The sequence below is a fragment of the Leucoraja erinacea genome, chromosome 1 (assembly GCF_028641065.1).
Source record: "Leucoraja erinacea ecotype New England chromosome 1, Leri_hhj_1, whole genome shotgun sequence".
Taxonomy (NCBI): Eukaryota; Metazoa; Chordata; class Chondrichthyes; order Rajiformes; family Rajidae; genus Leucoraja; species Leucoraja erinaceus.
Genome location: NC_073377.1, coordinates 98,698,129 through 98,714,492, shown reverse-complemented (window position 1 = coordinate 98,714,492; position 16,364 = coordinate 98,698,129). Strand labels below are relative to the sequence as shown.

At 43.4% G+C, this 16,364-nt stretch overlaps 1 protein-coding gene across 1 annotated transcript in view; it reads right to left on the bottom strand.

The window, feature by feature from the left end:
- wdfy3 (WD repeat and FYVE domain containing 3) overlaps positions 1-16,364 on the bottom strand; it is a 287,240-nt gene that overhangs the window by 176,542 nt on the left and 94,334 nt on the right. Inside the window, exons 9-11 of the mRNA XM_055664858.1 lie at positions 15,450-15,917; positions 2,118-2,216; positions 295-488 (exon numbers count right to left, since the gene is read on the bottom strand). Of these exons, the coding sequence (XP_055520833.1) occupies positions 295-488; positions 2,118-2,216; positions 15,450-15,917 (761 nt within the window). The remainder of the gene's footprint in view (positions 1-294; positions 489-2,117; positions 2,217-15,449; positions 15,918-16,364) is intronic.

Sequence of the window (16,364 nt, the reverse complement as noted above, 5' to 3'; positions counted from 1 at the left end):
TTAATCTGGTTACGATTCATAAAACAGATTTACCAAGACTTCTACATTCAGAAAAATCCGTGGGATCGCTTGTTACCTCCAACTATTTAAAAGTTGATATTCGCCCTGTGATAGGCTCAAGTCTCAATGGTAACTAGGGTTATTGATCAAATGTACCTGCTGTTATTTTGATTTTACAGTTGACAAGATATAGAGTTGAAAAGGACATTATGAAGAGTAAGTATTTTGCTGAGTTTTTTTTTTTTAAATGACAGCAACGTAAAAGTGAACCTAAAATGTGAATATAATACTTACCATTAGAATATCAGTTTTGAGCTGTAGCTCTGCAGGTGTGGCTGTGTGCATCAGTCCTAATAAAGTACCCATATCATCATCACCACTAGGGGACAAAATTAACTGTTGGATAATCATCAGTGCAGGTTCTCGGCACTGGGGATACTTCACTATATTATGAACACATCGTGCTCCTCCAAACTCTCGGAAAACACCTTAAAAAACACATGGAACAAAGATCGATGTTAAACATTTTCACACCATTCCTACTATTATTCCCACTTCCACAAACCTTTTTCTTCAAGTATCATTTTCAGCAACCAGCAAACAATTAACAAAATGACATATTCATACATCTATAAATGGTTTGTTAGATCTCATGCTAAATAATTCTCTATGTGAAGTTCAAAATCTGAGAATTCAAAAATGTAAAGTGATAACTACCACTGCAGCCTCTTCATATCAAAGTAGCTTTATCTTCATTTAAAACATCTGGAAAACTTTTATTTTGTTGCTAGATATTCATGGTGGGCTGATCCAGAAGATTAAGATGCATGGATCCCATGGTAACTTTGTAGTTGGATTCAAAACTGGATGACCAATACAGGACAGAGGGCAGTGGTGGAAGAGTGGTATTCTGGCTGGAGTCCATGACCAGTGGTATTTCTTAAGCACCTGTGCCTGGATGTTTGTTGTTTGTATATTATATGACTTTAGTTTTTAGTCTACAGGGGTGGAGTTGTGGACAGTGAAGAGGAACTGTCTAAGGATATTGTGGGATATAGATCATTTACAGATATTGGCAGTGAAATGACAAATAGAGTTTTAATCTGGGCAAGGATGAGATACTGCATTTCGAGGTCAAATCTAAAATAACTCCTAACAGCATTGATGTACAGAGGGATCTTGGGGTCCAAGTCCATAGCTCCCTCAAAATATCAACACAAGTAGATAAAGGTTTATGGTATGCCTACCTTTATCGGTTGGGACATTGAGCATAAAAGTCAGGATGTCATGTTGCAGCTTTATAAAACTTTGGTTAGGACACATTTAGAGTGTTGTGTGCAGTTCGAGTCAACCCATTACAGGAAGGATGTCAAGGCTTTGGAGAGGGTGCTGAAGAGATTTATCAGGATGCTGCTTGGACTAGGGAGTATTTGTTACAAGGAAAATTGGACAAACTTGGATTGTTTTCTTTGGAGCTTTGGAGACCGAGGGGAGACCTGATAATAGTTTATAAAATTATGAGAGGTACAGATAGAGTCAGAACTTTTTTCCCCCGTGTGGAAATGTTAAACGCTAGTCTACAGTCAGAGGGAAAAAGTTTAAAGGAGCAGCGCAGGGAAACCTTTTTTAAACAGAGAGTGGAAGGTGTTTTCCATAATTCTGACAAAACGCTTTGCACTTGCATCGATGGGTACATTTCTGCACAACCCACGATAAGGTCTGAACAACACCACACATACTAGTCTAAACATCCATCTATCGGTGTATTGTAGTGATTGTGTATGAATGTAACACACCAGGGCTTCAGTGGGTGATTCAAAGTTCCCTTGCAAATCATTTATATCTTAACTTGGGTATATTCACTGCACACAGATTAAAAGTTTAGTATTTACTTTCCCCCATCAGTATATGAATACCTTCATCAGAAAGGTTACGCAATTCAAGGATGTTAACTGTACTTGCTGGCCTCATTAATGATGCCCATATCGAAAAATGAACATAAAGGGGAGTTAGGACCATACTCTTGGGTACAGATATATAATTCCAAAAATCTATTAAATTAAGTATTTTCTTCAAATTACTGTTTTAGGACATTAATTAAAAGATCTTCTAATTACCTGCATTTGTGTTTGATCCTTGCAACAGTACTGTCAGGTCCTCCATTACTAATAGGGCAAGCTGATTCCGGTCCTCCAATGAGCAATTTGCTTTAGAATCTGTTTTAGTAAACAAAATTCAGAGTTAAAACCAGCAAGTTCACTTCATTATTAGAGGCTCTGATAAATTCTATGGTATCACCATATCGATGTTACCAAGATACATCAATATTGAGAACAAATGGAAATATTGAACAAAATTTTATCAATATGAACATTGATTAATAGCTAGATGGGAGGTAGAATATAAAATATATTTCAAGGACAATATCAAATGGAATAAAATACAATCTAACACCGCACCACATAAAATAGTAAGGACGAGTGGTGGATCAAAGGACAAGGACATATAAACGACCAACAAGATACAAAAAAAATAATTCAGGGGAAAAAAATGAATGTGAGAAAATGATACTTAATATCAAAACAGATTGCAAGGGCTTTTATGGATAAATAAAAAGGAATACAGTAATGAAGGCATGTGTGGGACCCCGAGAGAGCAAGTCCAAGGAATTAACAATGAGTTAAAAGGAAATGGCATATAAGCTAAATCAATAATTGCATATACCTGATGAATTAGTTTCAAATACTATGTCGAAATTACAATTATTATTATCAGAAACAACAAGATATTAGAAAAAAAATGGTAGTGAAGGCAGACAAGTCGCCAAAACCTGATAGTCTGCACACAATGGTTTTAAAGGTAGCAACAGCAGGGTTAGTGGAGCCATTGGCTGAGGTTTTAACAAAACTCCTCAAATTCTGGAAAGGTACCAGTAAACATAGACATAGAAAATAGGTGCAGGAGTAGGCTATTCGGATCTTCGAGTCAGCACTGCCATTCAATATGATTATGGCTGATTGTCCAAAATCAGTACCCCGTTCCGTCTTTTCCCCCATATCTCTTGATTCCCTTAGCCCTAAGAGCCAAATCTAACTCTCTTGAAAACATCCAGTGGGTTGGCCTCCACTGCCTCCTATGGCAGAGAAATCCACAGATTTACTGAAAGTAAACATACAGGTAAAGCAGGCAGTCAAGAAAGCTAATGCCATGTTGGCCTTCATAATGAGAGGATTTGAGTATAGGAGTAAAGAAGTCCTTCTGCAGTTGTACAGGGCCCTGGTGAGACCACACCTGGAGTATTGTATGCAGTTTTGGTCTCATAATTTGAGGAGGACATCCTTGCTATTGAGACAGTACAGCGAAGGTTCACGAGGTTAATCCCCGGGATGGCAGGACTGTCATATGAGGAAAGATTGGAAAGAATGGGCTTGTATTCACAGTAAATTAAAAGGATGAGAGGGAATCTTATAGAAACGTATAAAATTATAAAAGTTACTGGACAAGCTAGATGCAGGAAAAATGTTCCCAATGTTGGGGGAGTCCTGAACCAGGGGCCACAGTATGAGAATTAAGAAGAAGGGGTAATGCCATTTAGGACTGAGAACTGAGATGAAAAAACAAATTTTCACCCAGAGAGTTGTGAATCTGTGGAATTCCCTGCCACAGAAGGTAGTGGAGGCCAATTCACTGGATTAATTAAAAAGAGAGTTAGATTTGAGTTAGGAACAAGTGGAATCAAGGGATATGGGGAGAAGGCAGGCACAGTTACTGCTTGTGGATGATTAGCCATGATCACAATGAATGGTGGTGCAGGCTCAAAGGACCAAATGGTCCCCTCCTGCACCTATTTTCTATGTTTCTATTTACAACTCTCTGGGTGAAAAAGTTTTTCCTCATCTCAGTCCTAAATGGTCTGCCCCTTATACTTAAACTGTGACCCCTGGTTCTGGACTCCCCCCAACATCGGGAACATTTTTCCTGCATCTTCCCTGTCCAATCCTCTAAGAATTGTATACGTCTCTGTAAGATCCCCTCTCATCCTTCTAAATTCCAACGAATACAAACCCAGTCAACCCATTCTTTCATCATACATCATTGGTAAAATGTGACTATATCGTTCCAGAAGGAAGGAAAAAAAACGTGGATAACTATAGGCAGATTCTCTCAATGTTTGTTGATAAGATCGTTGGAGTCCATAATCTAGAAGAAAATAGCTTATATTTCATTTAATGTAAATATAATGTAAATAAACAGTCATGATCTTATGACAAATAAGATATTTGAAGGATTCTTTGAGGATGTAACAAGCAGGGAAGTTATCTTCCCTACAGAAGGGGACTTAAAGATATAGTCTATATATTGATATCCAGAAGGTATTGATCACATAAAAGTCTGATGCACATGATAATACTATGTAATGTTCTCTATAAGGCCTGGTTGTGACTAGCACAATGAATACACGTTCGCCATCTTGTAAGTAAGATTTAATTTGCACAACCAACGGAAACTTCTAGAAGGTCACCTGACCTCAGTCACGAGGTACAGGCACATTTGCATTTACATCACATCTCCCCCTTCACTTTAATCACATCACATCTCCCCCTTCAACGCTGGGGTCAAAAAAATAACTGGAACCTTTACTTAATTTATTGTGGATAAATTACCACAAATAACACAGAGCTCTTCATATTACAGAACTATAAAATAATTGTCCATCAATTTTACATAACGTCGAGTTTGGGGTTTCGACCATCGCCCACTTCTCGTGCAAGTCGTATTTCCACCTCGTTCTGTGCGGTATTTCTGTTGTTTGTGTGTATGACTTGGCACACTTCGAGCCGGTTCCCCCACCACAGAACCTGGTGATGCGGCCTGTGATAGTTTTCTTGAGGCTGGGAGACTAGCTCCTTCTGGGAAAGAGTTTCCTCCTTGTGGGAGAGTGTTCGCACTCGTCTGCTGCGTGTTGCCAGGGCATGGCTCAGCTGCTTCGTGCGCAGGTTGTATGTCCTTCCTGTCTCTGCGGAACTCAGTACCACTCGGTGTAGAGATGACGTAGCTCCGAGGGGACAGGTTTTCTCTTGCAATCTGGCTCGTTGCCATTCGGTTGGTTTGGCATGAAACCTCACCTGCAGTTGTTGTTCCAGGCACGGCAGTGGCTTGGCGCTTGCCTTCTCATTGAAGTATGCTGCCTGTTTTTCTTGCCGGACGGCCAGTTGTCATTCCATGGGCGGGACACAATGTGGCAGTAAGAGCGATAGAGGCGATGGCAATTTGCTTCTTAACAGTCTACTGTTCAGTAACTGTGAGGGGGCATAGCCGCCTGTCCCGTCAAGGGGGGGTGTTGCAGTATTCGAGGATAGCGTACATCGGGTCACAGCCACTGCGTTTGGCTTTCTTCATGATACCTTTTATAGTTTGCACACAACACTCTATCTGCCCGTTGCTCTGTGGATATATGGGACTTGAGGTGACATGGGCAAATTCCCAGTCATCCTGGAACTTACGAAACTCAGCATAGTCAAATTGTCTCGCGTTGTCTGTCATCACCAAGTCAGGAATGCCATTCTGGCCAAACATGCCCGTCATCTCACGTATCACCGAATGTGACGTCATGTCCGTCAGTTGCGCTATTTCTGGGTATTCGGAGTAATAGTCCACTGCAAGCAAATGGTCAACTCCTTCCAGGTGGAAGATGTCTGCTCCGACCTTAGACCAACGTCTGCTGGGGATGAAGTGTGGTTGGAGCGGCTCGCTTGCTTGCGCTTTCCTGGTCGCCTGGCATATCGAGCAATTTCCCACTGTGTCCTCAACCTGTGCATTCATTCCAGGCCTAACTAACTAAATTGTGGGCTCGTTGTTTAAGTTTCACTACTACCAGATGCGATTCATGTTGCGCGTTTAGCATCTGCCTTCGCATGCTTTAGGGGACTACAATTCTGTTTTCCCTCAAGACTAATCCATCAATTTCAACCAGCTCGTGATGGTATGTATGAAAAGGAGTCAAGTCCCACATATTCAATCTCGTTTGAGCGCATTACCGACTTTCTGGGATTGAGCTTTAGGCCTGATTCTTTCACCCGTTCGAGTAGGGCTTTCACCCTTGCGTCATGTTGTGCTGCATTCACACCCCAAACGAGAATGTCGTCAATGGCCATCTCCACCCCTAAATTGCCGAACTCTTCCTACATCGCCCGCTGCCAAATCTCACTTGCGGATGAGATTCCAAATGGAAGCACGAGGTATCGGTATCTCCCAAAGGGAGTATTAAATGTGGTCAAACGCGAGCTGTCATCGCTCAGTGGAAACTGCCAGTACCCACTTTTCGAGAATTTCGAGAACCATTCTGCCTTCGGCATGCGGGCTGCAATGTTCTCGAACGTCGGCATCGGGAAATGCTCCCTACGAATGGCCGCATTGAGGTCATGTGGGTCAAGGGATATGCAGACTTCGCCATTAGGCTTGCTAACCACAGTCATTGAATTCACCCAATCCCTCGGTTCGCTCACGGGCTTTATGACTCCCAAGCTTTCCATGCGCTCTAATCCGGCTTTGACCTTATCCCTGATCTTATTGGGGATAGTGTGTGGCGGGTTTTGCTTAGGTTGCATGTTCCTTTGCAGCGCTATGGTGTACTCATGTCTTTTTAGCTTTCCCAGCCCTTGGAAAATTTCACGGTTTTCCTCAATGATCCTCGCAGTGTATGATGGGCTCACACTCACGCCATCAACCGCCTCCTTTCGCACAAGAAGCCCTAACTTTTCACACGTTAGTTTCCAAAAATATGGGTTTCACATTCCCCTCCACTACTTGAAAGACAACTCTATATTCTTTCTTACCTACTTTGACGTTCCCCTTTGCCTGCCCACAGGGTTCATTCAGTATGGCAAGCGCTCTGGCAGGATGTCGACTATGGTAGAACGCCAGAGTCAAGTTTGAACTCAATGTTCACATTGTTGATGCTGCACATCTGTCCCCCATTCGTGCGTCGACTCAGTAATGGCGTCAGTCACGGCGTCAATGTAGAATACATCAACGTCGTCGTCCATTGGCTCAGGCAGTGGTGAAGCGTTCGTCTGGAAATCGATGTCACGGACGTCGCGGCTCCAATCCCCGGCCTTTTGTCTGATTAGCCGGTCATGTTGTCAGGGACGTGGGCGGCTGTTGGGCGCTCGATTTACCGGGCAGTCGGGGGATCTGGAAAGATGTCCAATCTCTCCGCAGGTATAACATCTCATGTACTGAGCGGTGCAGTAGTTGCCTTTATGGCCGCGGTTGCATGACTGGCCTACGGTATCCTTACCAGAATCACGGAATTCTGTCTGTGGCAGTCTGGGTCGCGAATCCCTGCCTCGGCCCCATGGCCGACTGGCGCTGTCCCGTTTCACGTCATCCACTGTCTCTTCTGTGTCGATGGCGGTTGGGGCAAGTTTCTTCACATGCTCGGCTGATGTTTCTGCGATCACACACATGTCACTGCATTTTTACAGTGTTAAATCATCGCATTGTAGAAGTTTCTCTCGGAGCGGCTGGCTGGTGATGTCGCAGACGATTCTCTTGCAGCAACGAGTCATTGATAATGCCAAACTCTCAATCATTAGCTAAAGCCTTCACTGCAGTCAGGTAGCTGGAGAAGGTCTCCCCTCGCCGCTGATTACGTGTATTAAATAAGTATCTTGTGACAGTCAAGTTATTTTTTGGTTCACAGTAACTTATTCTTCAGCGGTTGTATTTTGTCACTTTCCTCAGGGGTGAACTGAAAGGTCTCATAAAGCTCCTGTACTACTGGTCCGGCCACGTGGAGAAATGTTGCAGCTGGAATGCCTTTATCCAGTCCTTATAATTCTTGGCCAAGTTTCCTTGCCTGGAGAATGGGCCTAGAGGCTTGAGTCCTGCCATTCTTTTCTTTAGGTTTTTTTACTTTGACACCATGTAATGTTCTCTGCAAGGCCCGGATGTGACTAGCACAATTAATACACGTCTGCCATCTTGTAAGTAAGATTTAATCTGAACAACCAACGGAAACTTCTAGAAGGTCACCTGACCTCAGTCACGAGGTACAGGCACATTTGCATATACATCACAGACTACATTATTGAGCATATTGAGTGTGTTAGCATGGACTGAAGATTAGTAATCACATTGGAAACAGTGTGGGAATAAAGGGGTCTTTATCAGGCTGGAAGGATGTTAACTTGTGGAGCATATATATATATATGATATATATTGTGGAGCATATATGTGGATATAAAGGGGAATATCTTGGCATTCAATTATTTACAACGCATTATAGCCTGGGAGTGGGGGCGAGAAGAAGTGAGGGCATCAATAAGGTGTCGTTTGCCAATGACACGAAAAAGCATATCATTCAGTATATTAGGATTGAATAAGTGGAAGAAAACTTGGCAAATGGAGTATTTCGTGGCAAAATGTGAGGTTACACACCATGATGAGAGTAACTTAAATTCCAACTATTATCCAAAAGCAGAAAATATTGCAGATGGGTGGGAACCAGTGTAGGTTAGAAATTGGAGGGACTGATGGGAAGGTAGAGGTTAGAATCAAAAAGACTCAAAGGAAGGAGAGGCAGGGAGAGGTGAAAGAATATGGTGACACTGATGGGATGAAGAGAGGTTATTTCAATGTACGGAGTATTGTGGAGAAAGCAGATTAACTCAGAGACCGGATCAGTCCTTGGGACTATGCTGTTGTGACAATTGCAGAAATGTGGTTGCGAGATAGACACGACTGACAATTTCTGGGGTACCAATGGTTTAGACATGTTTGAGAGGGAGAATAAAGAGGTGTAATTGTGTTATTAATCAGACAAACTGTCACAGCAGCACTCAGAGAGGACATACTGGAGGGTTGTCCAATGTGGGAAGCTCGGAAACAAGAAAAGCGTATACACTCCAATGGGATTGCACTATATGCTTTTCAAAGAGCAAGCAAGAGATAGAAGGAACAGATATATCGACAGATTACCAAAGCATCAGGGTTGTCTTAGTTAATTCTCCAATATTGGCTAGGGTTTGCTCAGTACGAAAGACTTAGAAGAGGCAGAATTTGAGGTGAATTCAAGAGGGGTTCTGGAAACAGTATGTAGATAGTCCAACGTGAGAAAGGATGGACCTTTTATTGTGAATTGCGCCTGGCCAGGTGACCAGTATTTCAGTAGAAGAGCATTTTGGAGATAGTGATCACAACTCCATGAGTTTTATGATTGTTTTGAATAGAAGAGTGGACCTTGCGGGAAAGTATTAAATTGGAGAAAGGCAAATTACAACTTTATAAGCAGGAGCTTGGCATGGCATACAGGAAACAATTGTTTTGGGGCAAGTCTACATCTGACATGTGGGAGTCATATAAAGAACAGTTGATCAAAGTTCTAAAATGCCAATGCGTGTGCCAATGAGGATGAGGGATAAGGATAGCAAAGTAATGGAACCTTGTGTTGACCAGACGTAATAAATTTGGTCAAAAAGATAAGGTGTGCATGCAAAGTTTAAGAGGATGGAGTCAGACAGATCTGAGGAATATAAAGGGAGGAGAAAATAACTCAAGAAGAGCCAAAAGGAGCCACTTTGATGAGTCAGATCAAAGTAAATGCCAGCTTTCTATACCTATATTAAAAACATGTTAAACCAGGGAGAAAGTAGGGCTGCTCAAGAATAAAGGAGGGAATTTGAGTTTGGAGTCTGGGGATGTAGGCGAGGTGCTAAGTGAGACCGCATCTGTTTCACAAAGGGCATGGAGGACTGTGAGATCAGTGTGGAGAATACAAATAATTCAAGGGCATTTTGAGATGAAGGAGGTGGTGGTGTTGGGGCTCTTGAAGACCTCTTCCCACATTGGACAAACCCTCCTGTATGTCCTCTCTCCCTGAGTGCTGCTGTGACAGTTTGCCTGATTAATAGAACAACTACACGTCTTTATCCTCCCTCTCAAACATGTCTAAACCTTTGGAACCCAGGAAATAAATCCCCAGGACTCGGTGGGATTAATCCCAGGTTATTGAAAGAGGCAAGAGAGGAGATTGTAGAAGATTTTTGCTTCTTTTGCCACTGGCTAGGTCTCGGAGGACTGGAGAAAAGTTAATGTTGTTCCTTTAAGAGGGGAAGTACAGCGAATCAAGGGAATTATAGGGCAGTGAGTCTCACATCAGTGGTAGGGAGGCTATTGGAGAGGATTCTTCGGGATAGGATTTATTCCCATTTGGAAGAGAGTGGGTTAATTAGGGACAGTCAGCATAGCTTTATACACAGGTCAGGCCATACTAACTTGATCCAGTTTTTTGAAGAGGTGACAATGGTAATCGATGAGAACAGGGTGTAGGATGTTATCTACATGGATTTTAGTAAGGCATTTGATAAAGTCCCCTACAGTAGGCTGATCTAGAAGATTAAGATGCATGGGAATAACAATGATTTAGACTTGGCATACTGATAGAAGCAAAGGGTTTTGGTGGAAGGCCAATTATTCAGGCTGGAGGTCTGTGACCAGTGGAATTCCACGGGGATCTGTGCTAGGACCTCTGCTGTTTGTGATATATAGAAATGACCTGGACAAAAATGAAGATAAGTTGGTTAGTAAGTTTGCACATGACACCATGATTGCTAGGGTTGTGAACTGTGAGGAAGGCTGTCAAAGTAGCAAAGAGGGATATGGATCAGCTACGGAAATGTGTGGAGAAATGGCAGATAGTTTGATTCGAGTAAGTGCGAGGTATTGAACTTTGGCAGGTCAAATGTAAGGGCAAAATCTCCAATTATTGCCATCACCCAAAACAGCATTGATGTGCAGAGGGATCGGGGTCCAAGTCCATAACTCCCTGAAAGTGGTAACACAAGTAGGTGGGGTGGTAAAGAAGGCATATGGTTTGATTGCTTTCATAGAGCAGGGAATGGAGTATAAGAGTCAAGAAATCATGATGTAGCTTTAAACAACTTTAGTTAGCCGAATTTGGAGTATTGCATGCAATTCTGGTCGCCCCATTACAGGAAGGCTATGGAACGTTTTCTTTGGGACGTCAGATCTTGAGAGGAGATACAGATAAAATTATGTGAGGCACAGGTGGGGGAAAACAGTCAGAACCTTTTTCCCTTGGATGGAAAAAAATCAAATATTTAAAAGCATAGCTTAAGATGAGTGGGGCAATGTTTAAAGGAGTTATGCGGGGCACCATTTTTACACAGAGAGTGGTGAGTGCCTGGAACATGCTGGGGTTAGTGGTTAAGAAAGATACAATTGAGGCATTTAAGGGACTTTTGGATAGGTATAGGAATGGAGGGATATTGATTAAACAAAGGTAGATAAGAGATAGTCTTGGCATCAGGTTCGGCACAGACAATGTGGGCCGAAGACCCTGATCTTGTGCTGTACTGTTCTATGTTCTATATAACTGATCTAGGTCTTGAGCATGGATCACAAAGGTTTTCAGACAGATACAGCTAGTAGTCAGGAAGCAAATTACATACAGGTGCACAACCTTTTATCCGGTGTTCCGGAAACCGAAAAACTCCGAAAACCGGCCATTTTTTCCAGATGTCGTCTGCGCACCAAAGCTCGCGTTTTGGCGCCAAACTTGACCCGAAACGACCCACGGTCAACCCAGGTCTGTACTACTGTAGCGGCTGCCTCCTCCCTGGAGACCGTGAGACGCTTAAACATCTGTAAATCATTGCTTAAATGTTAGTCAGTTAGTTTGGAGGGCTTTTATGTGAAGGGGGGGTGAAGGGGTAAACTTTAATTCTTAGTCCCCTACCTGGTCGGAGAGGCGGGGAGCGGTCAATGCCTTACCGGGTCGCCGTGCAGTAAGCTCCACAGCGCTGTGGCTGGTGGGGCAGCGGGCAGTGCCGGTTGTAGCTCCGACCCCGGCAACTCTACCCCTGGCTGCGAGGCGCTCCAAATCCAGCGCGGCCCGCGGCCGGACGCCCCAGCTCCGCGAATGTCGGGAGTCGGCGGCGTCGCAGCGCTGGGATACCAGCGGGGAGCGGGCAATGCCTTACCGGGTCGCCGTGCGGCAAGCTCCGGAGCGCTGTGGCTGCCGACCCAACGTTCGCGGAGCGTCGCTGGATTTGGAGCCGCGCAGCCAGGGGTAGAGTTGCCGGGGTCGGAGCTACAACCGGCGCCGCCCGCGGCCGGACGAAGCCCCCAGCTCCGCGAGGTTGGGAGTCGCCGACCAGGTAGGGGACTAAGAATTAAAGTTTCCCCCTTCACACCTACTCCACCACCACCACATAAAATCCCTCCAAACTAACTGACTAACATTTATGCAATGATTCTCCCGGTCTCCGGGGAGGAGGCAGTTGCTGCAGACTTTTCAAGCCGCCCGCGCTACCTACCTAATCTACGCTAAAAATCTTCCATTCGGAAATCCGAAAATGTCCGAAATCCGACAAGTGTCTGGTCCCAAGGCTTTCGGATAAAAGGTTGTGCACCTGTACTGCCTTTATTGCAAGAGGATTGAGTTTAGAAAGAGGGACATATTGCTACCATTTTACAAATAGACGTGAGCCCGCATCTGGTGTACTGTCCTCTTATTTAAGAAATGATATTCTGGTATTGAAGGCAGTCCAAAATAAATTTGTTAGATTAATTCCTGAAATGAGAGAGATGCCTTATCATGCACAGTGAAAGAAAATGATCTACATTCTTTGAGATTTAGTAAAAGCAGGAGTGATCTTATTAAAACATAGGATCATAACACAAGCGCATGATGGAATAGGTGTTGAGATGTTTGCGCCAGTCAGAGAATTTCAATTGATAGGACCTAGTTACAAGATTAGGGGACAGTTATTTAAAACGAAGTAGGAACTACATCGTGTGAAAGGTAGCGAATCTGTGGAAATAGTTATAGGGTTTTAGAAGCTAGATCACTGGGGATTGAGTGGGGCAGGGTAATCTATTCCTGCTATTTTCTCCTTTGTGATCTAAAACTAAAGCAACATATTTGCTTTTGTATGAGCACAGCACAAAATTCCAGATATACCATTTTGCAATGGGCCCAACCATATTTTAACCACTTGCCAACCTTAATGCATTTAAAAGACATTCAAAAAACAATATTTATCTCTATACCAATAAAAGTCTCATTGTGTGTGTGTGTGTGTGTGTGTGTGTGTGTGTGTGTGTGTGTGTGTGTGTGTGTGTGTATGTATGTATGTATGTATATATATATGTGTGTGTGTATATATATATATATATATATATATATATATATATATATATATTGTTGTATATAAACTTATAATGACTCACATTTTCCCTCCACACAGCGATCAGGTTCACTTAAAATGTGATCCTATATTTCACAAGTTATTGGTGAATAAAATTTAAAAAAAGACAAAATGGCCTTTTTAACCGCATTTCACACCAAGATTCATCAACCAGCTTCGACTGATGACGTCACAATGAGGTGGGTCGGGTCGGCGCTCGTTTCACACACGCATTCCCGCAGCCTCGTTCGGGTCTTCGCCCAGCCTTGGCCTCGCTCGGGTCCTCACTCGGGTCCCTCCCGCCCACAGTGCGGTGCTCCCTCCCTCCCTCCCACAGCGCGGTGCTCCTTCCTCACCGCCCCCCCTCCCTCCCTCCCATAGGGCAGTGCTCCCTCCTCAACCCCCCTCCCTCCCACACACTACCCATCGCGGACCAAATATGATTTGAAAGTACGGCGAACTCTCAACACCGTGGTAAATGAATTCAATCCCACTTACAGACCAGCTTCTAAAGTTATTCAAGATCATTTACCAGCTTCACATTCCTGACAACTCAGAAACCATCGAGCCTTCATTGCACATAGTTCTGAAATTTGCTATCAGCACGAGAAGGACCAAAATTGCAATGCCATAAAGTTGTCCCTTCCACCTCACACCCCCTCCCCTCCCACACAACCCCCTGCCCCCCACACCTGCTTGTGTTCCGTTGGGGGAACGGGTTGCGTTGGGGGAACGGGTGAGTGTTGTAATATTGCATTGGGGGAGCAGACCCAACGTGTCTGCACTTGGTCTAGTAAACTATTAAAGGTCTTGTCTTGTTTGTCTGTTTGTCTGTGAGATCAAGGAACTACGTACACTTGTGTACCGCCAAAACGGTATACAGATCGCGCAGATTTTTGCAGAATCTTACTCAGCTTTTTCCCGTGGTCGTTAGTATCAAGTTTCTTCACATTTGGTTACATTCCATAGGTTATTGATATTTAAAGTATTAAAAAAGCCAACTTTGAAAATAATAACTGCTTGTGAGTGGGAAACTTTTCGCGTAGCTTCCAGTGATAATGTCACAATGATATCTCAGTCATCCAATCACATTGGGATCGCATTTACACAAGCTGTGAAGATTCCGAAAACCGAAAATGACATCACAATGTGATCTCTGCTGCCAATACAGAAGCTATGAGTGTTGACAGAGTGGAGGATGGGAGGAGAAGAAATGTTATTTAAACATTGTCTTTACTGGGGGAGTGCGAAAGGGGAGAGGTGAGGGAGGAGTGACTGAGAGTAGGGAAAAGGAGCGGGAAGGAGAGGTGACAGAGACAATGGGATCAGCAGCTTCAAGGGGTGTAAGGAGAGAGTGAGATTTTTGCGCCTTCTCCCCCCCCCCCCCCCCCCCCCGCCCCCACGTGGGAAGGATTGATTCGTTGGGAGAATGGGTGAGAGGTGGAAACAAGTTGCGTTGAGGAAACGGGTGAGTGATGGAATATTGTGATAGGGAAATGGGGCCCAACAGGTCAGGAGTGTAGGGAGGGGAGAGGGGTTATGGAGGGTGGGAGGGAGGGGCTGAGTAGAGTGACTGACGGGAGAAGAAAGGAGAGGGAGGGAGAGGTGAAGGAGGGAGTGAGGAGGGGAGGAGGTGAGGGGAGAGAAGGGTGAAGAGGAGGGGGAGGGGATGAGGAGAAATGAGCTGTGCCTGCGCAGTTGGGGGCTCTGGGTGAGTGGTAAAATATTGCGTTGGGCGAACAAGGTTACGTTGGGGGAAATGGGTGATGGGGGTGATTGGCACCGGGGGACGCCTATCTCCGGCGTGAGCGCCGACGCCGCGTTCTGGGACCAGCCCTCCTGTGTGACGCCCCCCAGCTTTGGGGGACATGGCCCAACGGGTCCCACTTGGTCTAGTTATTTATAAAAGTGTCCACTAGAATTGCTTCACATTAATTATATCACTGAAACCATAAATAATGTAATATTAGAAGTAACAATGCCAAGTTTTGGCTTCCATTCAGATGCAAAATCATAGGAAGGAAAAGACCAATCAGCTCATCAAGATAATTCCGCACTCAAGCTTCCTATCCTAACTCGATCATTCCATTCCGAACAAAATATACAAGAAGAAAATAAGTCGGACTAAATAAATAAATAAACTGAAAATAAATCAAATCAACTGACGTACAAAGGTCATCTTGATACTAGAAGTATGTTTAAACATTCGATCATTGTCGAGAAATAAGAAATTACCTGAGTCATTAGAACTCTGAATAGGTTCTTTTAAATGAGCAGCGTATTTGTGCAGAAGATTCACCATCACCTCAAGCAATCCAACCTCCCGATACACATCCCGAAAAATAGGATCATGGCGTGCAAATTTCAAAAGTGTCTTCATTGCGATGATGCTACATTGGTAAGACGTGCTGGACCTTAATAAGATGCTGACACTTATTAGTTCTTTACAAGGAATATAGTTTAAGCTGAAAATAATCAACTCCAACATTTCAAAGTACTTTGGCTGCACCTCTGGGGCTTTCGAAATCTTCTCAGCAAACTGAGAGAGGGTGTGCTGAGATTCTAGGATGAAGTAATTGGCATTATCTGCCATGTAGATGTTTGAAATGGCATCTAAGATGATTCTGGCAAGATGGCTTGTTTTCACTTTTAAAAAGGCGATCTGAAGAACAGAAAAGGCTTGGATGTTTTTTACTGTGCGACCTAGTTTAAGAAAAGGATGAGAACATTCAATGCACAATTTTAATAACTAGTCTGCAATTTCAGAAAATGCATTTCATGTATATCCCCAAATTATTTTAAATAAATTTAAATGAATTTTATCAAAGCAAAAACTAAACAGTAGCAAACATTCACATCATTAATAACAAAATACCTTCCAGAATTTAATTTGCTGATGAGTTTTCAAGACCAGAGTGCTACAAATTTCTTCACACCAAGTGGATCCTTTTCCTATCTATACACCAAACTGTTTCCCAAACATGGTACAATAAACATTTCAAACTCTTTCTTTCGTTCAACATTTTCCCCAATAATAAAACAATGTAAAAAATTAAGGTGACTGGACTACTGCCCATGTTCTCCATTTTACTGTAACAAATTTTTCAATGCCTATTATCTATATAATTAAAAGTTTCATCTTGACCACTT